Source organism: Eretmochelys imbricata, chromosome 2 (assembly GCF_965152235.1).
Source record: "Eretmochelys imbricata isolate rEreImb1 chromosome 2, rEreImb1.hap1, whole genome shotgun sequence".
Taxonomy (NCBI): Eukaryota; Metazoa; Chordata; order Testudines; family Cheloniidae; genus Eretmochelys; species Eretmochelys imbricata.
Window position 1 is genome coordinate 260,903,862 of NC_135573.1, and position 26,376 is coordinate 260,930,237.

Below are 26,376 nucleotides of genomic sequence, written 5' to 3' on the forward strand. Positions count from 1 at the left end.
TTGGGGTGTTTTTGGTTTTGTTTTGGGGTTTTTTTTTTGTTTTTGTTTTTGGTTTTTTTTGAAAGATGGTTTTACTAATCCTAAATTTTGGACATGAACAACCCGGTAATACAGATGGAACCGAATTATTCCATGTAAGAATATGACTTTCAGTCTATGAAGAAGTCAGTGGAGAAGAATCCCAGCTATACCTAAACAGTTGTATTTTCTGAATCTTGTATTTCTGCAGTGTACATGTTGTCTTTGGACTGGTCATTTCTGGTTTTGAAGTGATAGAACAAATAGAAAATCTGAAAACTGATACTGCAAGTAGGCCATATGCAGACGTGCGAGTTATTGACTGTGGGGTGCTTGTTACAAAATCAGCAAAAAATGGTAAGCAAACATGTTGCTTGAAACGTATTGAAAATTGTCTTATGCAAAGATTACAAAATTTTTACTTATTTCTAAAAACTTAGTGGTTCTCTGGCATTTTAATTTGCATTTAAAGATGTCTGAGAATTAGGTACTTTTTTCTAAACTGAAGATTCTCTCACTTGAAAAAGGGCATGCCCATTTCTTGTCAACATTGCTTACATTTATTTTTGTGAACTGCCATACTGAACTTGAACGCAGATTTCTTTCCCAGTATTTGAGAGGTGGAGCTCTAAATATATTCCTTGGTACTGCACAAACTATAGACCTTTCACGATATCTGAGCTGTTAACATAAAACTAGTCATGAAATTAATGTTAACAGAATTTTTTTTCCCCTTAAATCATCAGAGGAAAATGTATGAGGACCAAACTTTATTGGGTATCCCATAACTTGTAAAAATTATATCCAAAGCATCACTGGAAATTTGTATAGGCCGAGATTTGACCTTTCTGAAAACTGTTAAAAGATGGGGGTAGGCCTACGGCTTCTAAATATTTTCCCATCCATCCATCCCCTTCCTCTCCCACAACCAATTCTCCACAACTTAATTGAACTTAACCAAAACCACTTACCATTTTAGTGACAGTACACCCAAATATGATAGGCAGGCTTCCTCAATGCTCTGCAAAACACTTGTGCAAAATACGTTCCTGCTGGTGTCGATGAAATTGTTTTTACATGCCAAATAAACTAAAGACAGCATAGGTTTCTGAATTACCCGGAATAAACTACAATAATAAGCTTGCCAAATTGAAAAAGGACAAAATTGATTTTGTGTGTTTAAACTGAGTCCCTTTAAATTTTGAGTGAAATATAAGATTTTGTTTTTTTTAAAATGGTGCAAACGTTTAAAATTGTGAAGAGTTATGGAATGAGAGACTACAGATGGGCAGACAATATAGCAAAAAAATATTTCACATGATACTGACCCCAGGAAGAAAGATGGAGGGATTTTTGAATTGAAGGGAAAGTCTTTCTTATCTGACTGCTGGTTCAGTGACTTCCTTCTGTCATCTTGTGAAGATTAGCAGAGATTTGTTGAGCCTTTCTGGTTTGGTTGGGAAAATGAACACCAGGTCTGAGAGAGAGGAAAAACACTCTCTCTTGAAGTTTCATTTTCAAAGGGTTAGAACAAAGAGACTTTTGGTCTTGTTGCCTGAGGGACAGCTTACAGTATTCTTGCAGGAGGAGAGGAGGGTGACATTCCCATTTGTGAACGTTTCCCCCTAATTGATTTGGTGTGGTCCGAGAGCAGAGGTGGGCAAACTATGGCCCATGGGCCACATCCAGCTCCTGAGCTCCTGGCCCAGGAGTCTAGCCCCTGGCCCCTCCCCCCGCTGTTCTTCCCCGACCCCGCAGCCAGGCTGCTGCGCAGGCAGTGGCTGCGAGATCCTGCTGCTCTGAGCGGCATGGTAAGGGGGCGGCAGTGGGGGGGTTGGGTAGGGGATCCCAAGGGGGCGGTTAGGGGACAGGGAGCAGGGGAGGTTGAATGGGGCAGAGGTTCTGGGGCAGTTAGGGTTCAGGGAACACGGGGAGTTGGACAGGGCGTGGGAGTCCCGGGGGGCCTGTCAGGGGGCGGGGATATGGATAGGTCGGGGCAGTCAGGGAGTAGGGAGGTTGGATAGGGTGTGGGGTCCCAGGGGGAGGTTTGGGGCAGGGGGTCCCAGGAGGGGGCAGTCGGGACAAGGAGCAGCGGGGGTTGGATGTGTCGGGGGTTCTGAGGGGGACAATAAGGGGGCAGGAAGTGGGAGGAGGCGAATAGGGGGCAGGGGGGCTGTTTGGGGGGCACAGCCTTCCCTACCTGGCCCTCCATACAGTTTCGCACCCTGATGTGGCCCTTGGGCCAAAAAGTTTGTCCACCCCTGTCCTAGAGGGTAATGGACAAATTCTATACAAGTATGAAGATGAATGATAGAGCAGACTGATGTGGTTTCTACGAGAAGAGGTGGATATTGGGACTGACTCTGAGAGTCTTGATATTGATTTTAAGTGTAACTTGTGCGTTGATCATCTAAGATGTTTGAGTCACAAAAAAACAAAAAAAAGATGAATGTGGATAGTGCTTGTTCATCTTTCTCTTTTGTCCTAGGAAGAACCAATGAGATGAAGTCACAGTATTGCAAGCTAAAATTTATTTTAAAGTAGTCAAGTGATTAAAAAAATGAATCGTGCAATTAAACAACAATAGAATACCATTTATTTTAAGTTTCAGAGTAGCAGCCGTGTTAGTCTGTATCTGCAAAAAGAACAGGAGGACTTGTGGCACCTTAGAGACTAACAAATTTATTTGAGCATAAGCTTTTGTGAGCTACAGCTCACTTCATCGGATGCATTCAGTGGAAAATACATGCGGGAGATTTATATACACAGAGAACATGAGACAATGGGTGTTACCATACACGCTGTAACGAGAGTGATCAGGTAAGGTGAGCTATTACCAGCAGGAGAGCCGAAGGGGGGTGGGGGGACGGCTTTTGTAGTGATAATCAAGGTAGGCCATTTCCAGCAGTTGACAAGAACGTCTGAGGAACAGCAGGGGGGAAGGGGAATAAACATTGGGAAATAGTTTTACTTTGTATAATGACCCATCCACTCCCCGTCTTTATTCGAGCCTAAGTTAATTGTATCCAGTTTGCAAATTAATTCCAATTCAGCAGTCTCTCGTTGGAGTCTGTTTTTGAAGTTTTTTTGTTGAAGAATTGCCACTTTTAGGTCACTCAATTACAGACCTAAAAGTGGCAATTCTTCAACAAAAAAACTTCAAAAACAGACTCCAACGAGAGACTGCTGAATTGGAATTAATTTGCAAACTGGATACAATTAACTTAGGCTCGAATAAAAACGGGGAGTGGATGGGTCATTACACAAAGTAAAACTATTTCCCCATGTTTATTCCCCCCCCCCCCCCCCCGCTGTTCCTCAGACGTTCTTGTCAACTGCTGGAAATGGCCCACCTTGATTATCACTACAAAAGCCCTCCCCCCGCTCCCTCCTGCTGGTAATAGCTCACCTTACCTAATCACTCTGGTTACAGTGTGTATGGTAACACCCATTGTTTCATGTTCTCTGTGTATATAAATCTCCCCACTGTATTTTCCACTGAATGCATCCGATGAAGTGAGCTGTAGCTCACGAAAGCTTATGCTCAAATAAATTTGTTCGTCTCTAAGGTGCCACAAGTCCTCCATTTATTTTAAATAATTTTGGATGTTTACTACATTTTCAAATCTATTAATTTCAGTTACAACACAGAATACAAAGTGTACAGTGCTCACTTTATATTTATTTTTTATTACAAATATTTACACTAAAAAAACAAAAGTTTTCAGTTCACCTCATACAAGTACTATAGTGCAATCTCTTTATCATGAAAGTTGAACTTACAAATGTAGAATTATGTTAAAACAAAAACTGTTTTACTTTTGAATGCAATGTGAAACTTTAGAGCCTAGAAGTCCACTCAGTCCTACTTCTTGGTCAGCCAATCACTCAGACAAACAAGGCTGGTTACAATTTGTGGGAGATAATGCTGCCTGCTTCAAGTTTACAATGTCACCTGAAAGTGACAACAGGTGTTCGCATGACACTGTTGTAGCTGGTGTTGCAAGATATTTACATGCCAGATGCGATAAAGATTCATGTGTCCCTTCATGCTTCAGCCACCATTCCAGAGGACATGTGTCCAGGCTGATGATGGATTCTGCTTTATAATGAGCCAAAGTGGTGCGGACTGATGCATACTCACTTTCATCCTCTGAGTCAGATGCCAACAGCAGAAGGTTGATTTTTTTTTTTTTTTTGGTTGTGGTTCGGGTTCTATAGTTTCCATATCAGAGTGTTGCTCTTTTAAGACATCTGAAAGCATGCTGCACACTTTCGCGATAAAGAGATTGCACTTCAATACTTGTATGAGGTGAATTGAAAAATACTATTTGGTTTATCATTTTTACAGTGCATATAGTTATAATAAAAATAATAATATAAAGTGAGAACTGTGCACTTTGTATTCTGTGTCGTAATTGAAATCAATATTGAAAATGTAGAAAAACATTCAAAAAATATTTAATAAATTTCAATTGGTATTCTATTATAAATGTTATTAATCGCAATTAATTTTTTGAGTTAATCGCATGAGTTAACTGTTCTGTTCATATGACCAAATATCCACACATTTACTTATTAACATTTCTTTATAAAACATTTATTTGTTAATATGGCAAGCTTTTCATCTTGTTCATATACTATAATTTGTTTATTGAAATATTAAAAAATCCTCCTGTGTTATGTATAATTGAAATGTTGGTTATAAAGTGGTACACTCTGTTTTTTAGGGTAGAGAGATGTAAATTGGAGAGCTGTATAGTTCACTTGGTAGAAACTGAAGAATTTTACCACACTCATCCTTACTCTGATATAAAATTTATTATACTTCAGGTTAATCATTTCATTGATATTTCATTCATTTAATATGTATGGTCCGAACACTTACTTAATGTAATTGCACATTTAAGTGTCCTGTTTCTTTTCTGTTGTGGCTAATCGGGAAATAAGGGAGCTGATGATTGTTTATAGTTTACACTCTGCTCTTTTGGAGAACCATGTTTCTATAATAGTGTCGTCTTAAGTTTTAGAGAAAAAGAGGAAAGCGTCTACTCACTCAGAAGCTTCAGATTCCTCCTCTAGCTCATCAACCTCTTCAGAATCTTCATCGGAAAGTGAAGCTGAAAATGAGAAAAGTAGAAGAAGAAAGCGCAAGAGAAGAACTAAAATAAAACAATCAAGAAAGCGAAGACGGGAAGAGAGAAAGAAAGAGGAGCCAAGGTGCAAACGGATATCAAACCAAAGAGGGTGACTAATCTGTTAAGAATCCCAAAGAAATCATGTGTGAAATTACCATGTTAATTATATAGGTGCTTTATGGAAAACATTATTAAGATGTATTTAATTCTGGAAGTTTGATTTTGTTCGTCCTTTAAAATTAAAGTTTACTGTAGATTTAATTAAAGATTTTTTACTAAATATAGAGAAGCTATTAATAACTAATAAACTGCATCTCTGCACACTGACAGCCATTTGGGACATAATATATTTACATACATTGGGAAGGAGAAACTAATGCATGGAGACAACATTTAATTATTTGGGATCATTTTTAAAGTAGAGGAAAATTTACTGTACTGTATTAAGGATGCTCATATTAAAATGTGATATTTATTTTCAATTATGATTTACTATATTTTAGAATATTAAGATACCTGTTGACACTGTAATAAGTTAACTGATGATCCAAGAAGGAAATATAACTTTTGTCTGTTAAATGTGAAAGGAGCCTTGTTTCTCTAGTTCTTTGATAGCTTGACTTGTAGATGTTGGCATAAAATTAAATGAGTTAACAATGTGATAGAACAATGTGATGAGTTAACAATGTGACATATCCTTAGTGTTGGATATGTCACGGTTATTTTTTTTAAATCAGTTTTGAGAATCTGTACGTCTTTCAGCCTAGGTTTAGATAATAGTTTTGCTTTGTAAATTGCTTTCTCCCCCCTCCCACCACCCAGCAGCCATTCTGACAAGAGTGATGTAAATGAGAGAAAATCAGTTGACTTGAGCACAAAAAGGGACAAACCTGTGGTTCGACCTGAAGAAATTCCCCCAGTGCCTGAAAATAGATTTTTGCTGAGAAGAGATGTGCCTGTTGTCAAAGTAGAACCTGAGCCGTAAGCTGTAGATTTAACCTTTTTTGTTACACTATGGTATTAAGTTAGTGGGGATGTTCTTTCCATTAATAAAGGATTTTCTGTACTGACTCTCGGAGGGCCACCCAGTGGTGAAAGTAAGGTTCTTAACATTAAGTAACTTAGCTGCTTGTAACATTTTCCACTGGAATTTCCACTTCAACCTGTGTCTCTAATCTCATCAGATCGAATCTTATGTAATAACTTGGGCTGTCGATTAATCGCAGTTTATTCATATGATTAACTCCAAAAAAAATTAATCGTGATTAATAAAATTAATCATGATTAATTGCACTGTCAAACGATAGAATACCAATTGAAATGTATTAAATATTTTTGAATGTTTTTCTACCTTTTCAAATATATTTATTTCTATTATAACACCGAATACAAATTGTACAGTGCTCACTTTATATTATTTTTATTACAAATATTTGCACTGTAAAAATGATACAAAAATACTATTTTTCAATTCACCTCCTACAAGTACTGTAGTGCAATCTTTTTATCGGGAAACTGTAACTTACAAATGTAGATTTTTGTTGTCATATAACTACACTCAAAACCAAAACAATGTAAAACTTTAGAGCCTAAAAGTCCACTCAGTCCTACATGTTGTTTAGCCAATCCCTAAGACAAACAAGTTTGTTTACATTTACAGGAGATACTGCTGCCTGCTTCTTATTTACAGTGTCACTTGAAAGTGAGAACAGGTGTTCGCATGGCACTTTTGTAGCCAGCGTTGCAAGGTATTTACGTGCCAGATATGGTAAACATTCGTATGCCTCTTCATGCTTCGGCCACCATTCCAAAGGACATGCTTCCATGCTGATAATGCTTGTTAAAAAAATTAATGCACTAGTTAAATTTGTGACTGAACTCCTTGGGGGAGAATTGTATATCTCCTGTTCTGTTTTACCCGCATTCTGCCATATATTTCATATTATAGCAGTCTCGGATAATGACCCAGCACATATTCGTTTTAAGAACACTTTCGCAGCAGATATGACAAAATGCAAAGAAAGTAGCAATATGAGATTTCTAAAGATAGCTACAGCACACAACCCAAGGTTTAAGAATCTGAAGTGCCGTTCAAAATCTGAGAGGAACGAGGTGTGGAGCATGTTTTCAGAAGTCTTAAAAGAGCAACACTCAAGTTGTGGAAACTACAGAACCTGAAACACCAAAAAAGAAAATCAACCTTCTGCTGGTCGCATCTGTGTCAGATGATGAAAATGAACATGCGTCAGTCTGCACTGCTTTGGATTGTTATTGAGCAGAACCCATCATCAGCATGGACACGTCCTCTGGAAAGGTGGTTGAAACATGAAGGGACATGTGAATCTTTAGCGCATCTGGCAAGTAAATATCTTGTGATACCGGCTACAACAGTGCCTTGTGAACACCTGTTTTCACTTTCAGGTGATGTAACTGAGAAGCGGGCAGTGTGAACACCTGCAAATTGTAACCAAACTTGTTTGAGTGAGTGATTGGCTGAAGTGGGACTGAGTGGACTTGTAGGTGCTAAAGTTTTATACTGTTTTATTTTTGAATGCAGTTATTTTTTTGTACATAATTCTACATTTATAAGTTCAACTTTCATGATAGAAATTGCATTACAGAGCTCGTACTAAGTGAATTAAAAAATACAATTTCTTTTGTTTTTTACAGTGTATTTGTAATAAAAAATAAAGTGAGCACTGTACACCTCGTATTCTGTGTTGTAATTGAAATCAGTGTATATGAAAATGTAGAAAATATCCAAAATATTTAAATAAATGGTATTCTATTATTGTTTAACAGCACGATTAATCACTTGATTAATCAAGATTAATTTTTTAATTGCTTGACAGCCCTAGTAATAACTTTACATTGTGCCACTCATTGTGAAGGATCCCAAATGTGTTACAAACCTAAATTGAAATATAAACAATACAAATAGATTACTTCATCCATTGCTTCTGTATGAAACCCCAGGATAAAATGCAGTAATTGTTTAGCAGTGCATAGCAATATAACAGAGTAGTTTAAGAGGGAAAATGAAGTATTACCTTTCCAATTTAAACAGTAAGAGGAATTTGATTTCAGTCTTGTGATCAGTTGGAATTTGGTCAAGACCCTGATGTTAATATGCTTCTCCCTATTTTCCAAAAACGCTATCTTTCTAGAGAAACCAAATAATCATGAATTTGTAAAATAGTTTCAAATTAAATATAAAAGAAATATTATACAAAGTTCAAATGCTCTTTCTATAGCATACTCTGTGTAATGGGCTGAATGGCTTAATATACAATACTAGTCAATCATCTACAGAGCCTGTTTACACTCAAACAATGTTCATGAACATAAAAAAGTTGACAGTAAGTCCCTGCTTGAAATGATAAATCATTTCTTCAAGCTTTGACAACTATTCATTTCTACTGAGCATACTGAAGTGTATTTACAGGAATGTTGAATTGCCTTTCATTGCTAAAAACCATTAGAACTGGTCAGTTGTCCATAGGTGGCAAACTAGTGATGCCCCTTAGGGCTTGTGTACATGAATATTTAGTTTGTGGCAAGCTGGGGTGTAATTCTATCCCATGCTGGCTTGCTGCACGATAAGGGTCAGTGTGGACCATCCTGATATGCACTTACAGTTCTCTAGTCGGTGTGCATTGTCAGGGTACACATGGACCTCAGTGTGTGGCAGGTGCAGTGTGGGTTAGAGTTACACCCCAATTTGCTGTGAACTAAATGTCTGTGTAGACAAGCCCTTAAAGTAATATATTTGTGGACGCGGAGATCCAGGCATTACTCAGTGCACATACGGTTAGCAGACAGGAGATAAAAATGACTGCGTCCTAGAAAAAGGGTGCACTGTTCTAACATCATTTTGCAAGTTCATTAGTAAGTCAGCATTATTTACTGTAGATAGTCTAATCTTGTTAGCTAGGTGAAAATTACTATATGGTAGTGATCCACCTTTCATAGGGAAGCTATCTATTCACTTATTTTTTCTTTCTCTCCTCATAATATTGCTTTCTCAGTACGCTGACTTTCAGTCTTTTTCTATTTGTTTTATTGGACCTCTTGTTAAATATTTTGTACATTATTAGCTTAACAATGATCTATGAGGAACAAATTCATATTTTTATTACTGGGTTACATTAAACCCATTTTTTCTTCTTATTTTAGGAAACTTCTTGATGTTGCACCAGTTTTGACTGACCAGAAGCCGTCAGTCTCTAAATCTGGAAGAAAAATTAAAGGAAGAGGAACAATCGTATGTTTATATTTCTTTCACCCTTTCCCCTACCCACCCTTTCTTCCCAGAGTTTTAAATAACTCGTATGGTTTGCATGTGATTTTATTGTAACTGAGGTTAAAGGACCATAGCTTACTTGGCTGATGTGTTGAAATGTTGCAGCAAAATTAAAACTGTATTTGTAAAACCCTCACATTTTTATAGCTCTTACACTAAAAACAGGCTTACCTATTAGATTGATGGGAAAAGCAGGATGTTTGCCCCTTCGTCATGAGTGGGTATTAAAATCACTTAAGGATGAAAAAATTAGAGGGTAAATAATGCCCGCTAGATTCATCCCATAATCGCTGCTGGATCCCAACTTATGGCACCCTGGACGATAGACTACAGAAGCAGCCAGACACAATGACAATAGCTGCTACTTTTCTCCATTTGTCAGGGTGCCCCACAATAGCCTTAGTTGAATCCCAGGATTGTAAGGTGCAGAGATAAGGAAGTACTGTCTCTTTTGCCTTTTGTTATGATGGCTGTTGATCATGTCTCCAGTCGTAGTAACTGTGTTCTTCTGATTACTGTATATACGTAGTCGAGAAAGTAGAGTGACATTGTTGGGGTCTGAGGATTCAGTGGTATGGGGGAGAGATCTTTGGATGTATTAGCCTTTCAGTCTCTGTTTTGACGGGTTTGGGTAGCCAAAGTAAGAGACATATGTAGTTGTAGGTCAGTTGGTCAATATAGGTCTCATCTTAGATCCACTGTGCAATGAGTTACATGAGCCACAAGGGAAGTTTAATGTTGTTTAATGCAAGGTCAATATCTCATAGTCACATTCACCTATAATTTAGTCATGAAAGTTGAAAAATTAGAAGGGGGTTCAGAGGAGAGCTGAAAGAATGGTTTGAGGTCTAGGAAAAACATGTTTTATAATAAGAAAAGGAGTACTTGTGGCACCTTAGAGACTAACCAATTTATTTGAGCATGAGCTTTCGTGAGCTACAGCTCACTTCATCGGATGAAGTGAGCTGTAGCTCACGAAAGCTCATGCTCAAATAAATTGGTTAGTCTCTATGGTGCCACAAGTACTCCTTTTCTTTTTGCGAATACAGACTAACACGGCTGCTACTCTGAAAGATGTTTTATAATGAGACACAGAAGCTCAAAATACATTATTTATCCAAGAAAAGTTTTAGGTGACTTGATCACAGTCTACAAGAGCCTATGTGGGGAAAGAGTGGTATGATAGAGAGCTCTTTAATCTAGCAGAAAAAGGCATAAGAAGTTTGTTAGAACTGAAGCTAGACAAATTTACACTAGAAATCAGGTGCAGATTTTTAAGTGAAGGTAATTAGCCACTGCAGCAATTTGCATAGGGATATGTTGGATTCTCCATCAGTAAATCTCTAAATCAATACTCGATATTTTTCTAGAAGTTATACTGTCACTCAGACAGAAGTTCTTTGAATGGCACCATGGTGCATATTATGATCACGGCAATAGCTATGAGGCCGTCGGCATGCGTCCGCCCTTGTGGATCCTCCCATTTGAGGCAAACAAACTTTTTAACCTTGGAATTGTTGAGGCCCTCTACTCCTTGAAAGATTCAAAGGTAACTGAGTATACTTTGAGTCTTTATGACTCAGCTCCAAGAATGAAGTAGCCACAGCTGCAGCCGTCCTTCCTTCAGACAGCATTCTTCTGCCCAGTATTACCATTGGCCAGAGAGGCCATCGCAGATGACCCTCTGCCTCCTCATCTGTTGCCTCACAGTCTTGGGCTTCCACCAGACATCAAGTTTGATGCCAATGTTGAGAGCCTAATAGAATCACTAAAGGATTTTTTACTTTCTAAGATTCCCCACCCCTTTGGAAAGTGCCTCTTTTTTTCAGGAAGCTTGGGCTGGGATTACTTGGAACCTGTGGGTCCTGAATGTTGTAAGAGACTCCCTTCTTCAACTCAGACCAGTGGAGGGAGTTGCCCTTGGAGTTCAGGGCTGGGGTTTTGATTTCCATTACTTTCTTATCCTAAAGAAGAAAGGAGGTTGGTGGTCCCTCCTGGACCTTTGATATCTCAACATCTATATCCATCATTTCAAGTCCAGGATGGTGATTCTACCCTACATAATTCCTTCATTAGGTCTTCAAGACTGGTTTGGAGCTCGTGGCCTGCAAGCTGCCTATTTACATACAGCCAGCAAGCCCTACAAGAAATCTGAGATATTTCCTATGGGACATTTAATTACCAGTACAGAGTCCGGCCCTCTGGTCTTTCCGTACTATGGGTGTTCTCCAAGTGTTTGGCAGTTATAGGAGCTCACCTAAGAAGACAAGGAATCCAACTCTACCTTTACCTCAATGACAGGCTAATTCGAGGCAGATCACTCCAACTGGTCATCTTTTCAGTTCAAGTAATTCACACCTCTTTGCCTCACTGGGCCTCAAGGTCAACAGACAAAAATCTACAATGATTTGGACTCAGAGCATAGAGTTAATAGGAGGACTGGTAGACTCCAGATCAGTGGAGAATGTACCTTCCACAAAATAGATTCCAAGCAATAGTAGGTATCATGAGCCAACTTCAGGATCACCCAGAATATCAGTGGAAACCTGCCTCAGGCTTCTAGAACATGCAGTCTCATGTACCCATGTGAAGTGATTGCCAGACTTCACCTATGTTCTATGCTCGTTGTATCTACCCAAGAGACACTGAATGGACATAGTGATTACAGTCCCACAAGACTGTTCGTTAAGCTCGTGGAAAGAGACTCTCTTCAGGTTCGCAACAGAGTATCCTATATATACTTCTCTCTACCATGACTCTGATGGCAGACTCCATCACTCAGAGACGGGCAGTTTGTCGAGGTCACCTTAAAATTCAGGACCTATTGTCCTCTCTGGAAGCTTGCTTCCATTTAAATATCTTAACGCTCAAAGCTGTCCATCTCACATGCAGAATATTCCTTTCTCTACTCTGGAGATCCACAATAGTAGTACTTATAGACAACACCATAGCTATGCATTATATATCCAGACAAGAAGGAGAAAGACTGTGTCTGTGCTCTGTCAGGAGACCATTTGGCTCTGTAATTGGTGCATTCTGACTCGGATCAAACTGGTGGCTCTCCACCTTTTCAACCTTCAGAACACCTTGGCAGATCAATTCAGCAGGCATCCTCAGATAACCAGGGCGTTCTGTCAGACTTCATCCTGTAGAACATTGTTCACAAGTGTGGATTCCTCGAAATAGACTTATTTGCCCGAGACCAGGAACAAGAAGTGTCAGACATTTTGCTCCCGAAAGGGGTTCAAGTCCAGGCTCCCTGATAGATGCATTCCTCATCCCCTGTACGCTGAGACTGATGTATGCCTTTCCTCAATCCCCATGATACTGAGGGTTCTGAGGAAACTGAGGCAAGACTCCGATTATGATAGCCCCAGCCTGGGCCAGGCAGTTCTTGTATTCAGATCTGACAAACCTTTTAACACAACGCCTCCCACCCTGCTGACCCTGCCTGCTATAGTCTTGCAGAGCAATAGCCTCTTAGACCCAGCTTCGTTACATTTGACAGGCTGGATCCTGGCTTCATGACACACACCAAAAGAAGCTGTTCAGCTGCGGTTTGGAATATTCTGCTCCAAAGCAGGAAATTTTCAACCAGACAGACTTACAAAGCTAAATGGAAGATTGTCTCAGAGTTTTAAATAAACTACTGCATTCACCTCCCAGTTTTCTTTCCCAAGTCTCACTTAACTGTGGGAGAAGCTAAACTTCACACAGAAAGGGCACATTGTCTTTACAATGACAAGATAAAATTGTTCAGGAGCACCGCCCAGATCATTTGTGGCCTTTGCTGATAGAGCTGAGGAGTAAGCTATATACACTCATGTTATCTAAGGAGGTCTCCGGCTGTATAAAGACACGTTATGAGTTAGTCAGGTTTGATCTAGCTAGCCATATTGGAGCTCATTGCACTAGAGCTCAGACTATCTGACAAATGGCCCTATGTCTGTAATTTGTAGAACAGCTACATTGAGCTTGGTCTGCATATTTACAAGATGCTATTCCTTAATATAGGCTTCCAGATTGGATGCTCATTTTAGAAGAGATGTACTGCAGTCAAATTTAAGTAGGACTTCTACCACCCTCCTCCAAGCAAACAGACAACTGCTTTGTTAGTGAAATACGTGTAGACTCAAAGAAGAAAAGTTTGTTATCCTGCAGTAACTGTGGTTCTTTGAGATGTGTTGTCTGCATGGATTCCACAACCTTCCCTCCTTCTCTGATCTTATGGAATCCTATTGCTCTGGGTTCTGTTTTGGCAAAGAAACTGAGAGAGTTGGAGTCGTTTAATCCATTATGCCGTTCAATTGGGGGCCCTCAAGTGAATACTGCTGAGCAAGCAAATCAGATCTTATGCACAAGGGACACATATCCACATGGGTTCCACTTTTGCTGCACAACATACCTTTAAGAACGACACTTACTATACGGTAAGTAACTGTTCTTTATGGGCTTTATGATGCAGAGATTACTGGGTGAAGTTGTCTGTCCTGTGTTATTGAGGAGGTGAGACTAAGGCCATGTCAACGCTGCTGCGATCGATGCAGCGGGGGTCGATTTACCGGGTCTAGCAGAGACCTGCTAAATTGACCGCAGAGTGCTCTCCGTCGATTCTGGTACTCCACCGGAAAAAGAAGATTAATGTAAGTCAACAGGAGAGCGTCTCCCGTCGATGCAGCACGGTGTAGACACTGCAGGAAGTCGACCTAGGCTACGTTGAGTCCAGCTACTTTATTCATGTAGCTGGAGTAGCATAACTTAGGTCGACTTACCGCAGTAGTGTAGACAAGGCCTAAATGATCACCATGGTCGCTTGTGGCCTTAAAATCTATGAATTTATGGAAGAGACTCCTGATTTTGCTTGTGTTATTGAGACCTGCTGAATGATACTTTTGCCTCAGTTCTCTCCTGCAGGGTACTTGGTTTCCTTTTTGCCTTTGTTTAAGCCTGCTTCTGTACTCTTCCAGCGATACCACACACCACCTCGATCACGATCCTGTTCTGAATCAGATGATGATGAGAGCAGTGAAACCCCTCCTCATTGGAAAGAGGAGATGCAGAGGTTAAGAACATACAGACCACCCAGTGGGGAGAAGTGGAGTAAAGGAGATAAGTAAGATCTTTACTGCAAATTTTAAGTTGTTATATATGTTATTTGTCTTGTAAAATGAGAAGATACTCTCTTCAAGTTCAGAATAATAAAAATAGAAAAGACTTATTCCATAACCTTTCCGTATTGTTACTATGCCACGGTCTCTCTTGGAAGCACAGTCAAAAAGAAATATATCAGATCTTGTAAACAGTCCTTATACAGTTATAAATGTTTCAACAGAAGCAGCTCTATGGAAAAAATTCTGATGACTTGGTAACTGTGGTGTGAATCTTGTTATACCATCAGAGTATAGTCTTATTCGGTTTTCTGCATTTATGTATCTGATGGTTATTGAATAATAGTAACATATTCGTCATAAACAAAACATCCCAATTGCTATGAATTCCTTCTGCCTGTTAATATATTGTAAGATTGTTTGGTAGAGAAGCACAAAAAAAGTATGAGAAAATGGTTAAGCTTGGATTTCAACATAGCTTATGAATCTATAGTTCTCCTTCAAATGATTGTGCACACATACATTCCAATGCACGTGTTCATGCGCGCAGTGCACTTGAGTCAGAGACTTTTGCCAGCAGTCCCACTATGCAGTGCATGTGTCCCTGTTCTTGTTCTCTCAGGCAAAGACATAAAAGGGGCCTGGCCACCTCCCTCTCAGTTCCTTCTCACTGCTCACAGTAAGCATTGGAACTCCCTGTAGTATTTGCTTCAATTAGCCAGCATCTCTAAAAGATATGGAAAAAATCCCCAGGTGTGGAACCTGTGGGGCCGTTATCCCGGTCACAGATAGGCACAAGAGCTGCTTGATTTGTCTGGTTTAGATGAGGGACAAATGCTCTATTTGTACCTCCTTCCCCACCAGGACCAAAAACAGAGGAACTTTTGACTTAAGGTCCACCTTGTGAAAGAGGCCATGCATCTTGCATCATAGTTGAGCCCTGACCATGAGGCAGGGGACTCGGATTCAAGCAGAAGTGCCCCTCCAGCTCCTCCTGTTTCAAAACGCAAGTCCGCTGACAAACATCATGCTTTGTCTTCTCTGTCAGCTTCAACAAAGCGACCTGGGCATTCCAATGCTAACAAGACCTCAAAGTTTTGGTCTTTCCCCAGAAAATCTTCTGGTAAGTCGTCTGGTACCTATTTGAGGCTTCACAAATGTAAGTGCTCACCAGTTCCATATGAGGGAGCACGGTCAAGTCCAGTGTCTTCACCCATGATGGGTCTTTTGTTCTCGCTGACTAATATATATTGGTTAGCATATAAATATTGTGTGTGTGGTATGCATTAAGCACAAATACTGTAACAGTGATATAACCTAAACAGGCCTTTACCATAATCTTGTTCACTTCCTATGCTAAGTGTCCCATAACACTTTGCATTTGCTGAAATCAGCATTTGTCACAAGCAGATAGGGAACTTGTCAAAATCAAGATACATTGGTTCTGTGTTTCAGTACAAGCTATGGAAATACCTTCACAGATCAGTACCTGGAATGCTAGTACCCAAAACCAAAGTAAGGAGGGAACAGAATAACAAGTTAGGGAAGTGGAAGAAAGTGATGGGTTGGATTTTGGTGACGTGTAGTAAGAATGTGTAACTTGTAAAATCATATAAATAATACCAGCTGAAATGTGTAACTTGGGGGGCACACCTTCTGCATAAGATGAATATAACATTGCTTCATAGGACTGCTCTTCAGAGACTGGTATCCTATAGGACCTTTTTCCTGTACCATGTTGTTAAACTTGACTAAGATTGGTTATTTGGTTTCTTGAGTATATTTCATAATGAACCAAAATGTGGTCATGCAATTGACTATACAATTTATCAGCTCTTTTCAGCTGTTTCAGTCTGCCTGTGCTCTACTGGCACTATTGACACACTTACCTGAGGTACCTTCCACCATGTAGGCCTTGTTGTCCTCAGGCGATCTCCTTTGTTTTTCCCTGCCAGACTCTCCTCTTCTACAACCAATGACACTGTCTTCAGGGCCATCAGCGTACCTGGCACTGTGGGCACTATCTCTGTTACAGTCATCTGTATGATGACTGTATGCAAAACCATACTCTGAAATGTCCCTAGCCTCTGTTTGCCAGAAGCTGAGAATGGGCGACAGGGGATGGATCAGCTGATGATTAACTGTTCTGTTCTTTCCCTCTGGGGCAGCTAGCATTGGTCACTGTCGGAAGACAGGATACTGGGCTAGATGGACCATTGGTCTGACGCAGTATGGCCATTCTTATGTTCTTATGAGTTATGCTGGCATCATTGGCATGGATCACTTCATCTACATTCTGCCAACCCTTGCTTTCTTTGGAGCCCAATGTCTCTCATATCCAGGCCACCTAGAACACCAATGAGAACTGCTCCTCCATATTCTGAGATGGCTTACATTTCTTCTGACTCAAAAAGAGAAGAATCTGTCTCACCTTTGGAAGAATCTGTTGTCCTATAAGGAAATCCCTGCCTGGGGTCCCCCTTACTGGTCTTGTGCTGCTCCAAGAGACTCTAGATTTCCCTCACTCTAGAAAGAAGTCTCCTACTCCCTTGCTGCCAAAAACCTCTACTCATCGTCCTGCTACCATCCCTCAACCTGCTGTGCTGAATCCCATGGAAGAAGAGGAGGAATTAATGGAAGAATCCTTAGATCTTCCTTCTCCTATTTCTTCATCTTCTCCAGATAAGGCAGTCACACCAGAGACTTCATCTCCCCTCCAAGGACTTCAGAGTTTTTCACGACCTGATTAGGAGGGTTGACACTTCTCTGGGGGGGTGCAGTAGAAACTTGTATAAGAGAATCCACCACACTGTCCTAGTTACTTTACAGCCCCCTCCCCCGGGAAGAGTTGCACTTCCCATCAATGAAGCATTACTGTAGGTAGCGAAAACTCTCTGGAAAACTCCAGCCTCTATACCACTTATGGGAAAGCTAGTGGACAGACAATACCAAATCCCTCAACAAGATTTTGACTGTTTCTTTACCCATTCAATTCCTGAGTCTTCGGTGTTCACAGGTGCTAATGAACAGTCCCATCAGTCTCACCCTTAGGCTCCTCCCAAGGATAAAGAATATGAGAGGCTGGATTTATACAGCCCAAATATTTCTTCCGCTGCCACACTTCAAATAAGAGTTGCTAATTATCAGGCTGTTTTGTCAAAATATAACTTTATTAATTTCTTTGCAATTTCTAAATTTGCTGACAAGCTGTCAGAGGAATATAAGGAATGGTTTTTAGTGCTGGTTTCAGGGGCATCTTACAGGATGCTGCTGATACAGCTTTGTGTTCCAAAGGCATTGCAATCTCCATGCTGTGTTCTTTCTTGCTACAGGTTTCTGGCATTTCAAGGTTGCTGCAGAACACAATAGAGGACTTGCCTTTGGAGAGTTCTGAACTGTTCGTTGCTAAAACAGATGACGCTATGCACACACTGAGGGACTGTCATGCAACACTTGGTTTATTAAGCATTTATACTCTGGTTACCAAGAGGAAACTGTTTAGGCCCCAATCTTACTCCAGATCCTCTTTCCAACAGAGGTCATAGTATGCGTTCAAGAGAAGGTCAAGCCCTTCCCGACATAAGTAGCCATCTTAATCGGTGGGAGACCCTTCTCACGAGGCAGCTTCATCCTCCAAGCAATCATTTTGACTTCTTAGTCGAGGACAGCACACCAACTACATCTCCTCCCTGGATCGCACCTGTCCGGCTTTCAGTGTGCTTGGGAAAGCATCACCTCAGACAAGTGGGTGCTCAGCAGAGTGAAGGAGGGATATGTTCTCCAATTTACCTCCCTTCCTTTTCCCAACCCACCTTCCCCGTACCTTTTCAGTGACTCGTCTCACAAGACTGTTACTTCAAGAATGCCAGTCTCTTCTAGAATTGAGTGACAGAAGTTCCTTACCAACACAGAAGAAAAGGTTTCTATTCCTGGTACTTCCTGGTCCCAAAGAGATCTGGTGGCCTTCACCCCGTTTTAGATCTAAGAAAGCTGAACCATTTCATCTAAAAAAAAAAAAAAAAAAAATCAAGATCAGGCTGTTTACCCTCACTGCTTTTATCCCTTCCCTGGAGATTGGTATGCAGCACTCAGTTTACAAGACACTTACTTCCACGTTGCGATAAATTCCTGACAGGAAGTACCTTTGATTCTTAGCAGACATCAATCATTACCAGTATGCAATGCTTCCCTTCGAACTGTCATCAGCTCCAAGGGTCTTCAAGTGCATGGCAGTTGTAGCAGCCCATCTCTAGTGCTGGGGTGTTCAGATATTTTCTTACCATGATGATTGGCTAGTTCGTGGAGCATCAAGCGACCAGGTCCAAAACAGCATTCTAATCAGGCAGTTGTTCTCCCATCTGGGTCTGAAACTAAATTTGGACAAATCACAATTATAATCAACGCATATCCTTCATAGGAGCAGACTTTAATGCCAGGACAGCCAAGTTTTATCTTCCACATAAAAGATATCAGTCTTTAGCCTTCCTTTCCAAAACCCTGAATTCCTCCTACCCAATGACAACAGTGTATGCCTGCCTTCAGCTCTGGGCCACATGGCCTCATGCATGTATGTAACTCTGCATGCCAGAATTCACCTTACCTATCTGCAGGCCTGGCTCCATTCAATATATAGTCCTTCCCAGAACCCTCTGGACATACGGATTTGCGTACCTGCTGTGAGTGCTTCAGTCTATCGTTTGGTTGTTGGATCCCCACAATGAGTGCAAGATTATTCTATTCTTGTCCCCAGAACTGACTGTGACTCTGATAACAGATGCATCTGCCGAATGTTGGAGAGCCCATCTCGGTCAACTCTGGACACAAACTCTTTAGTCACTCCGGGAAGTTTCACTCCACATAGATGTGTAAAGCTACAAGCTATTCATTTGCCTACAAGATGTTTATGTCCACCATCGAGAACCAGGTGGTACAAGATTTTACATACAGCACCATCACCATATTTTAGCTGAAGAAGCAGGGAGGTGGAAGATTGTCCCAACTGTGCCAGGAGGCTATGCTCCTATGGAATTTATGCATTCATCATGATGTTTCCCTAGAGGCCTTTCACCATCCAGGATTAAGAAACACACTTGCAGATTCCTTCATAGACCAACATAAGTGGTCAATCAGGAAAGACGTTCTCTTCCAGATTTTTTCACCAGTAACACATTTGTTTGTAACCAACCTGAACAACAAGTGTATGAGATTTTGCTTCAGGATGGGCTGCAACCCAGATTCCATCACAGATTCTGTTCTTTTTCCATGGTCCAGTTGTCTTCTATGTGCATTCCCTTCAATTTCTCTTATTCCGAGAGTATTCAGAAAACTGAAAAGTAACTTCAGTCTTGATGCACCAGCATGTCCAAGATAGCATTGGTTCACAGCCCTTCATCAGCTCTCTGTTTGACCTCCGTTAACTTTGCCTCTAGTTGAGGATCTGTTGTCTCAGAACCAAGGTAAGTCTCTACATCCAAACCTCCAATCTCTCGATCTCATGACATGGATGATCTCTGGTGGAATTCTCATGAGAAATTGTGCTCTTAAGAGGTTCAGACCATCTTTGTGAACAGCAAAAAGGAATTCACTAGAGCCACATATGCAGGAAAATGAAAGAGGTTTTTGATTTGGGCACAATCTTAACATTTATCACCCCTTCACACAGAGGCTACATATGTACTGGCGTACTTGTTGCCCCAAAATGGTCAGGCTTTCAGTTAGTTCTGTGAGAGTTTGCCTGCTTCTGTTTCTTCACTATATCCGCCAGTAGATGGGGGTTCCATTTTCTCTAACCCTCTCATTTCCTGCTTTTAGAATCATAGAATATTAGGGTTGGAAGGGACCTCAAGAGGTCATCTAGTCCAATCCCCTGCTCAAAGCAGGACCAATACCCAACTAAATCATCCCAGCCAGGACTTTGTCAAGCCTGACCTTAAAAACTTCAAAGGAAGGAGATTCCACCTCCTCCCTAGGTAACGCATTCCAGTGCTTCACCACCCTCCTAGTGAAAAAGTTTTTCCTAATATCCAACCTAAACCTCTCCCACTGCAACTTGAGACCATTACTCCTTGTTCTGTCATCTGCTACCACTGAGAACAGTCTAGATCCATCCTCTTTGGAACCCCCTTTCAGGTAGTTGAAAGCAGCTGTCAAATCCCCCCTCATTCTTCTCTTCTGCAGACTAAACAATCCCAGTTCCCTCAGCCTTTCCTCATAAGTCATGTGTTCCAGTCCCCTAATCATTTTTGTTGCCCTCCGCTGAACGCTTTCCAATTTTTTCACATCCTTCTTGTAGAGTGGGGCCCAAAACTGGACACAGTACTCCACATGAGGCCTCACCAATGTCGGATAGAAGTGAACGATCACGTCCCTCGATCTGCAGGCAATGCCCCTACTTTTATACAGCCCAAAATGCCATTGGCCTTCATGGCAACAAGGGCACACTGTTGACTCATATCCAGCTTCTCGTCCACTGTAACCCCTAGGTCCTTTTCTGCAGAACTGCTGCCTAGCCATTCGGTCCCTAGTCTGTAGCAGTGCATGGGATCCCTGAGCGTGGGGCCAGCAGCCGGGATCACCCCTAGTTCTCCAGTAAAACGTTTAACCGATAGAATTTTAATCAGCTACATGAGTAGGATTTTTACATGCTATGTACATCCCTAGTAAACATCAGTTAAAAATTGTATGTTTGTTATAAAATTTAAAAAGTTTTTTAAATTAAGAAAACTGGGCATAGCAGTTTTCTGAAAGAACTTGTAATTCAGAAGCTATTTTGGTATTCTCAGTCCTTGCATAATAGAGATGACGGAACTAATCCATATGTGAATACAGCACTGTTCCTTAGTATGCCAAGGAAAGTTACCAAAGAGTTGTGGAAATACGCCTTCAGAAGAAAAATGTTTTGTACAAAGAGCCACAGCCTGTCTTCACTTCCAAGCCCAAGAACAGCTAGTGTTGCAATCAACCAAACAGAAGCTTAAAGCATATGATGAAAAAAACAGCAATAAAATTTCTCTTACTGTATATTGCTTCGGTCAGAAGTGCATTCACCAATCCAGAATCTGGATTGATAGAGGAGCTCTGCTTACTGGCACATGCACAGAGGCAGCTTTTTGACATTCCCCCCTCCCCCCTTTTCCTTCCCCAGCTGGAAAGATTCCTGCTGAGGGGTGCTAGTCTAGTGGCATGGGCTGGGAGGCACCTTCAAAGTTTTTGTGAATAATACTGGAAAAGCTTAGGGTACAATTCTTGCCCCACTAAAGGCAAGGAAAGCTTTTCATTGACTAAAGGGGGGCAGGATTTCAGTTTAGTCTTGTTTAAAGTAATGGGGAGAGCAGCTGGCTTGGACATAATTTTTTTGAAAGGTCTATTCAGTGTTTACCCTCCTATGCCTGATCCTGTACCTGTATGAGATCTCAGTCTAGTCCTCTCCAAATTCATAAGCCCCTACCCCCTTTGAGTCTCTGGCTACCACCTCATTACCGTTACAGTGTATGAAAGTAGCCTTTCTGGTGGCAGTCACTTCTGCTAAGAGGGTTGTAGAACATCATCATTTTCTTGCTGATCCTCTTTTCATGGACTTCCATTAAGACAGTTTCCTTTAGATCACACCCTAAGGTCGTGTCAGCTTTCCATTTGAGTCAACCTATTCATTTGCCAGAGTTTTTCCTGAAACCTCTCTTTTAAAGCTGAGAACACTTTGTACATTGGATGTTCGTAGAGCTTTGGTGTTCTACTTGGATTTCACTAGAGTTCTCCCAGGCTTTTCACAGCTTATGCTGAGCAAGTTAAGGGTCAATCAGTGTCAACTGAGTGAATCTCACATTGCATTTTTGACTGCATTAAGTTCTACTGCAATCTTGCTGAAGTCTCTCCTCCACCAGGAATAACTTCACTCCATGTCTACTTCATCAACATTTCTGAGCAGTGTTGCATTTGCTGATGTCTACAAGGCAGCAATGTGGTTGTCTGTCCATATTTTTTGTGCTCATTACACCATCTCTCAAGCGTCTCGTGACAATGCCAACTTTGGCAAGCCAATGTTGCAATCTCTGTTCAGATGATCTGAAGTCCCTCCACCTGTAAGGGAACTGCTTATGCATCACCTGTAGTGGAATGTATATGTGCACAATCACACAAAAGAGAAAAAACAATTCTTCTTTGAGATGTGTTGTGCACATATACATTCTAGGACCCTGCCACTTTCTCTGCTACTTTGGACATTCTGTTCCTTCACATTGTTGTACAAAGAGGGAGGCAGTAGCCATACCTGTTTCATGCCCTCGCCCTAGAGCACGAGGAGAGCAGAGCACGTGCTCCACCTGGTGATACTCCTCACAAAAGTCTGACTCGAGTGCACTGGGTGCACAAACACATGCAGTGTATATAGGCACAATACATTTCAAAGAACAACAGTTACTGTACTGGTAAGCTACCATATTTTTTTTTTTGGATGGTGAGATTGTGCACTATATAAGCCATTTACATCATTTAGTTTATCTGCATGCTGTAAAACTAATTATTTTAACTGATATTTGATAGCTACTTCTCATCTGGGAGATGATAGCTATCTAATAACTTCATAATTAATAAAGCCATTTCATATGTGAAAGGGAATTTTTTATAGTGTAATAGGCTTTTTTAAAGATGTATATGTACCCTTGTGACAGAAACCCTTATTTATTACCAAATATAACATTCTCCTGTACCTAGTTTCATTCAGCACTCTGAAGACCCAATTGTACTGATATTCTATATTGGATGTAGAAAATAAGCAAACAAATTTTTAGGGAATTTCCTTTAATATTGCGTACCTTTTTTTTTTGAAGGTTGAGTGACCCATGCTCAAGCAGATGGGATGAAAGAAGTTTGTCCCAGCGATCAAGGTCTTGGTCACATAATGGCTATTCTGATCTCAGTACCCTGAGGTATACCAGCCACCACAAAAAGCACCGAAAAGAGAAAAAGAAGACAAAACACAGAAAGAAAGCCAAAAAGCAAAAGCATTTCAAGAAACATAAACAAACTAAAAAAAAGAGACCCTCACCCTCATCAGAGGTAGAATCCTCTCGTTCTTCTATCAGGAGGACAAAGTCATCTCGGGATCGTGAGAGGAGGTCTCCTTCTTCCTCATTATCTTCTAGACGCTCATCCAGAAGAGACTGGTCTAAATCTGACAAAGATGACCGGAGTTCATCAACTCTGTCAAGCAGAGACTCTCGATCATATTACAGGTCCAGGTGTAGATCCAGATCTAGATCAAGATCAAGGTCTTATTCCAGAAGAAGTTCTAGATCAAGAACAGCATCTAAACTGTCTCATTCTCGAAGCAGATCAAGATCTAGCACTAACTCCAGGCACCACAGGACAGTTTCAAATTCACCACGAAATACTACGGCAGAATTGAATGAAAATAAGCCAAACAAGACTGAACCTGTAAGAGCAGTAATACCACAGAGTGATAAAGTTGTAGTACAGCCTGTTGTAGCTGAAAATATTCCAGTTATACCTTTAAGTGACAGTCCTCCACCTTCTAGGTGGAAACCTGGACAAAAGCCCTGGAAACCATCTTATGAGCGAATTCAGGAAATGAAAGCTAAAACAACCCATGTAATGCCTACCCAAAGTAGCTACAATTTAACAAATATTAAAGAAGTTAATCCTTCCTCCTCCTCCTCCCGTAAGCGACAAAAGAGTTCAGATAGTGATCGAAGTGATTATTCAAGGTCTCATAGTGAGAGAAGTTCGGATAGTTGGCTAAGATCAAGGAGCAGGTCTTCCCGAAGCAGATCCTACTCTAGATCTTATTCAAGATCAAGGAGTCCATCTAGTTCAAGATCAAGATCTCGGTCAACTGGCAGATCTCAGTCACCAAATAGATACCGCAGTGACCAGTCAGGTTATAGTGGGTCATCATCTTATTACTCTCTTAGTGATGACGATAGACATGGAAGCAAAAGGAAATCTGAATCCAGTGAGCAAAATTTCCAATCATTGAAGAAAAGGCAAGAGAGTAGCTCTGAAAGTAGCACAGTTGTCAGGAAGAGTAAAGCCTATGATGAGTCTTCTCAAGGACGAAAAGAGAGTGAGAGAAGATCATCTTTAGACTTTTCTACAGATAGTGAGCATTCTGTTAAAATACAGCCAGTCCAGGAAAAAGGAGGACATTCTCAACCAGAAGGAGACAACCAGAAAGAGAATAAAAACAATTTGACTGCTGACAGAAGTGAGGAGAAATCTAAGTCTGAATGGGACAGTGACCATTCAAAAAAGAAATCTTTGAGGGAGAAAACTTCTGAACAGCATAGAAGTGGTTCAAAGACAAAAAGAAAGACTTATTCAGGCAGTAAATGGGACTCGGAATCAAATTCAGAAAGAGGCGAGACTAGAAATAGTAGAGAAGATTCTAGGCCCTCATCCAGTAAAGAGGAAGGTGAGGCCACATCAGGATCTGATACAGCGCTCAGTCTTACCAAAAGCAGGGTGAAAACTAAATCAAATTCTTCAGAAGGTTTTCTGGATTCTTCTGACCATACTTGGAAAACAAGCAAGCAACAGTCCTCCTCTTCTGCATCTGAGAATTCCCACTCCAGTTTGGCAAATATTAAAGGAAAGTCAAAAAAACACAAACATGGGTCCAAAAAGAACCTCAAAAAGTCACATTCCAAAAAAGCCAAAGAGAAATCAAAGGATAAAAAAGAGAAGAAGCATAAGGTTCAGAAACAAAAAGAGCTTTTTCACTGGCAGCCTCCACTGGAGTTTGGGGAGGAGGAAGATGAGGACATGAATGAAAAGCCTGTTACCAGAGATGATAAAAAACAAAAGCAACTTACCAGGGACAGTAAAGATAAAAACCAAAAAGCTTATGAAAACAACAAAATGTGCAAAGATAAAACTGGAAATGGTGAAAAGTCTTGTGAAGATGAGAACCTCTCAAATAAAAACACTACGTGCGATACATCGCCAGATCATAGTCACCTTAATAAAGACAACAGTGATCACAACTATTCAGCCAGTACATTAAATTCAGAAATAAATGTGGCTACTTCAAAGAAAGGTGTTAAACATAGTGAAGAAAGTAAACAAAATGGATCAGAGGATGTTATGCAGACAGATGATAACATGGAGATTTGTACTCCAGATCGTAACTCTCCTGGGAAGGTGGTTGTGGATGTTTTGTCTCCTGTCATCCTGAGTGCTAAATCTCAAAATTTAAATATTAATGCAAACAAAGATTTACAAAATGAGAACCCTGGACCAGATACAGCCAAACAAGGAAACCGTATTAAACAACTGATCAATGTTAAAGAAGTCAAAAAAATAGGAATACAAGACAGTAGCTCCGTCACCGTGGTGGAAAACACTTTGAAAACTGAAATAACTGAAAATATACAAAGCAGTATGATAGATAATAAATGGAAACCGTTACAGGGTGTAGGTAATCTACAATCTGCTACTACTAGTAGTGCTGCAGAAGTTACAAACAGTACGTCAGCACCTGACTCTAAGCCACAAGGTTTAAGAATAGAAATAAAAAGTAAAAATAAAGTGAGGCCCGGATCTCTGTTTGATGAAGTTAGAAAGACAGCACGGTTAAATCGGAGACCAAGGAACCAAGAGAGTTCAAGTGATGAACAGTCTCCTCCAAGTAGAGATGACAACAGCCAATCCAGGAGTCTAAGTAGGTCACGAAGTAAATCTGAATCTAAATCCAGACATCGAACAAGATCTCTATCCTACAGTCACTCAAGAAGTCGATCACGAAGTTCCACTTACTCATATAGGTTAGCAATTTGTTATGAATCTCTGTTTT

General features: G+C 40.6%; 1 protein-coding gene across 9 annotated transcripts in view; it reads left to right on the top strand.

Moving 5' to 3' along the window:
• NKTR (natural killer cell triggering receptor) overlaps positions 1-26,376 on the top strand; it is an 83,056-nt gene that overhangs the window by 48,745 nt on the left and 7,935 nt on the right. For 3 of the 9 annotated variants that reach the window (XM_077808439.1, XM_077808437.1, XM_077808446.1), the window contains 6 exons: positions 230-375; positions 5,043-5,265; positions 5,979-6,137; positions 9,333-9,420; positions 14,427-14,572; positions 23,393-26,347. In XM_077808439.1, coding sequence (XP_077664565.1) covers positions 230-375; positions 5,043-5,265; positions 5,979-6,137; positions 9,333-9,420; positions 14,427-14,572; positions 23,393-26,347 — 3,717 coding nt within the window. The remainder of the gene's footprint in view (positions 1-229; positions 376-5,042; positions 5,266-5,978; positions 6,138-9,332; positions 9,421-14,426; positions 14,573-23,392; positions 26,348-26,376) is intronic. The other 6 variants (XM_077808441.1, XM_077808438.1, XM_077808442.1 and 3 more) reach the window with 5 other exon arrangements.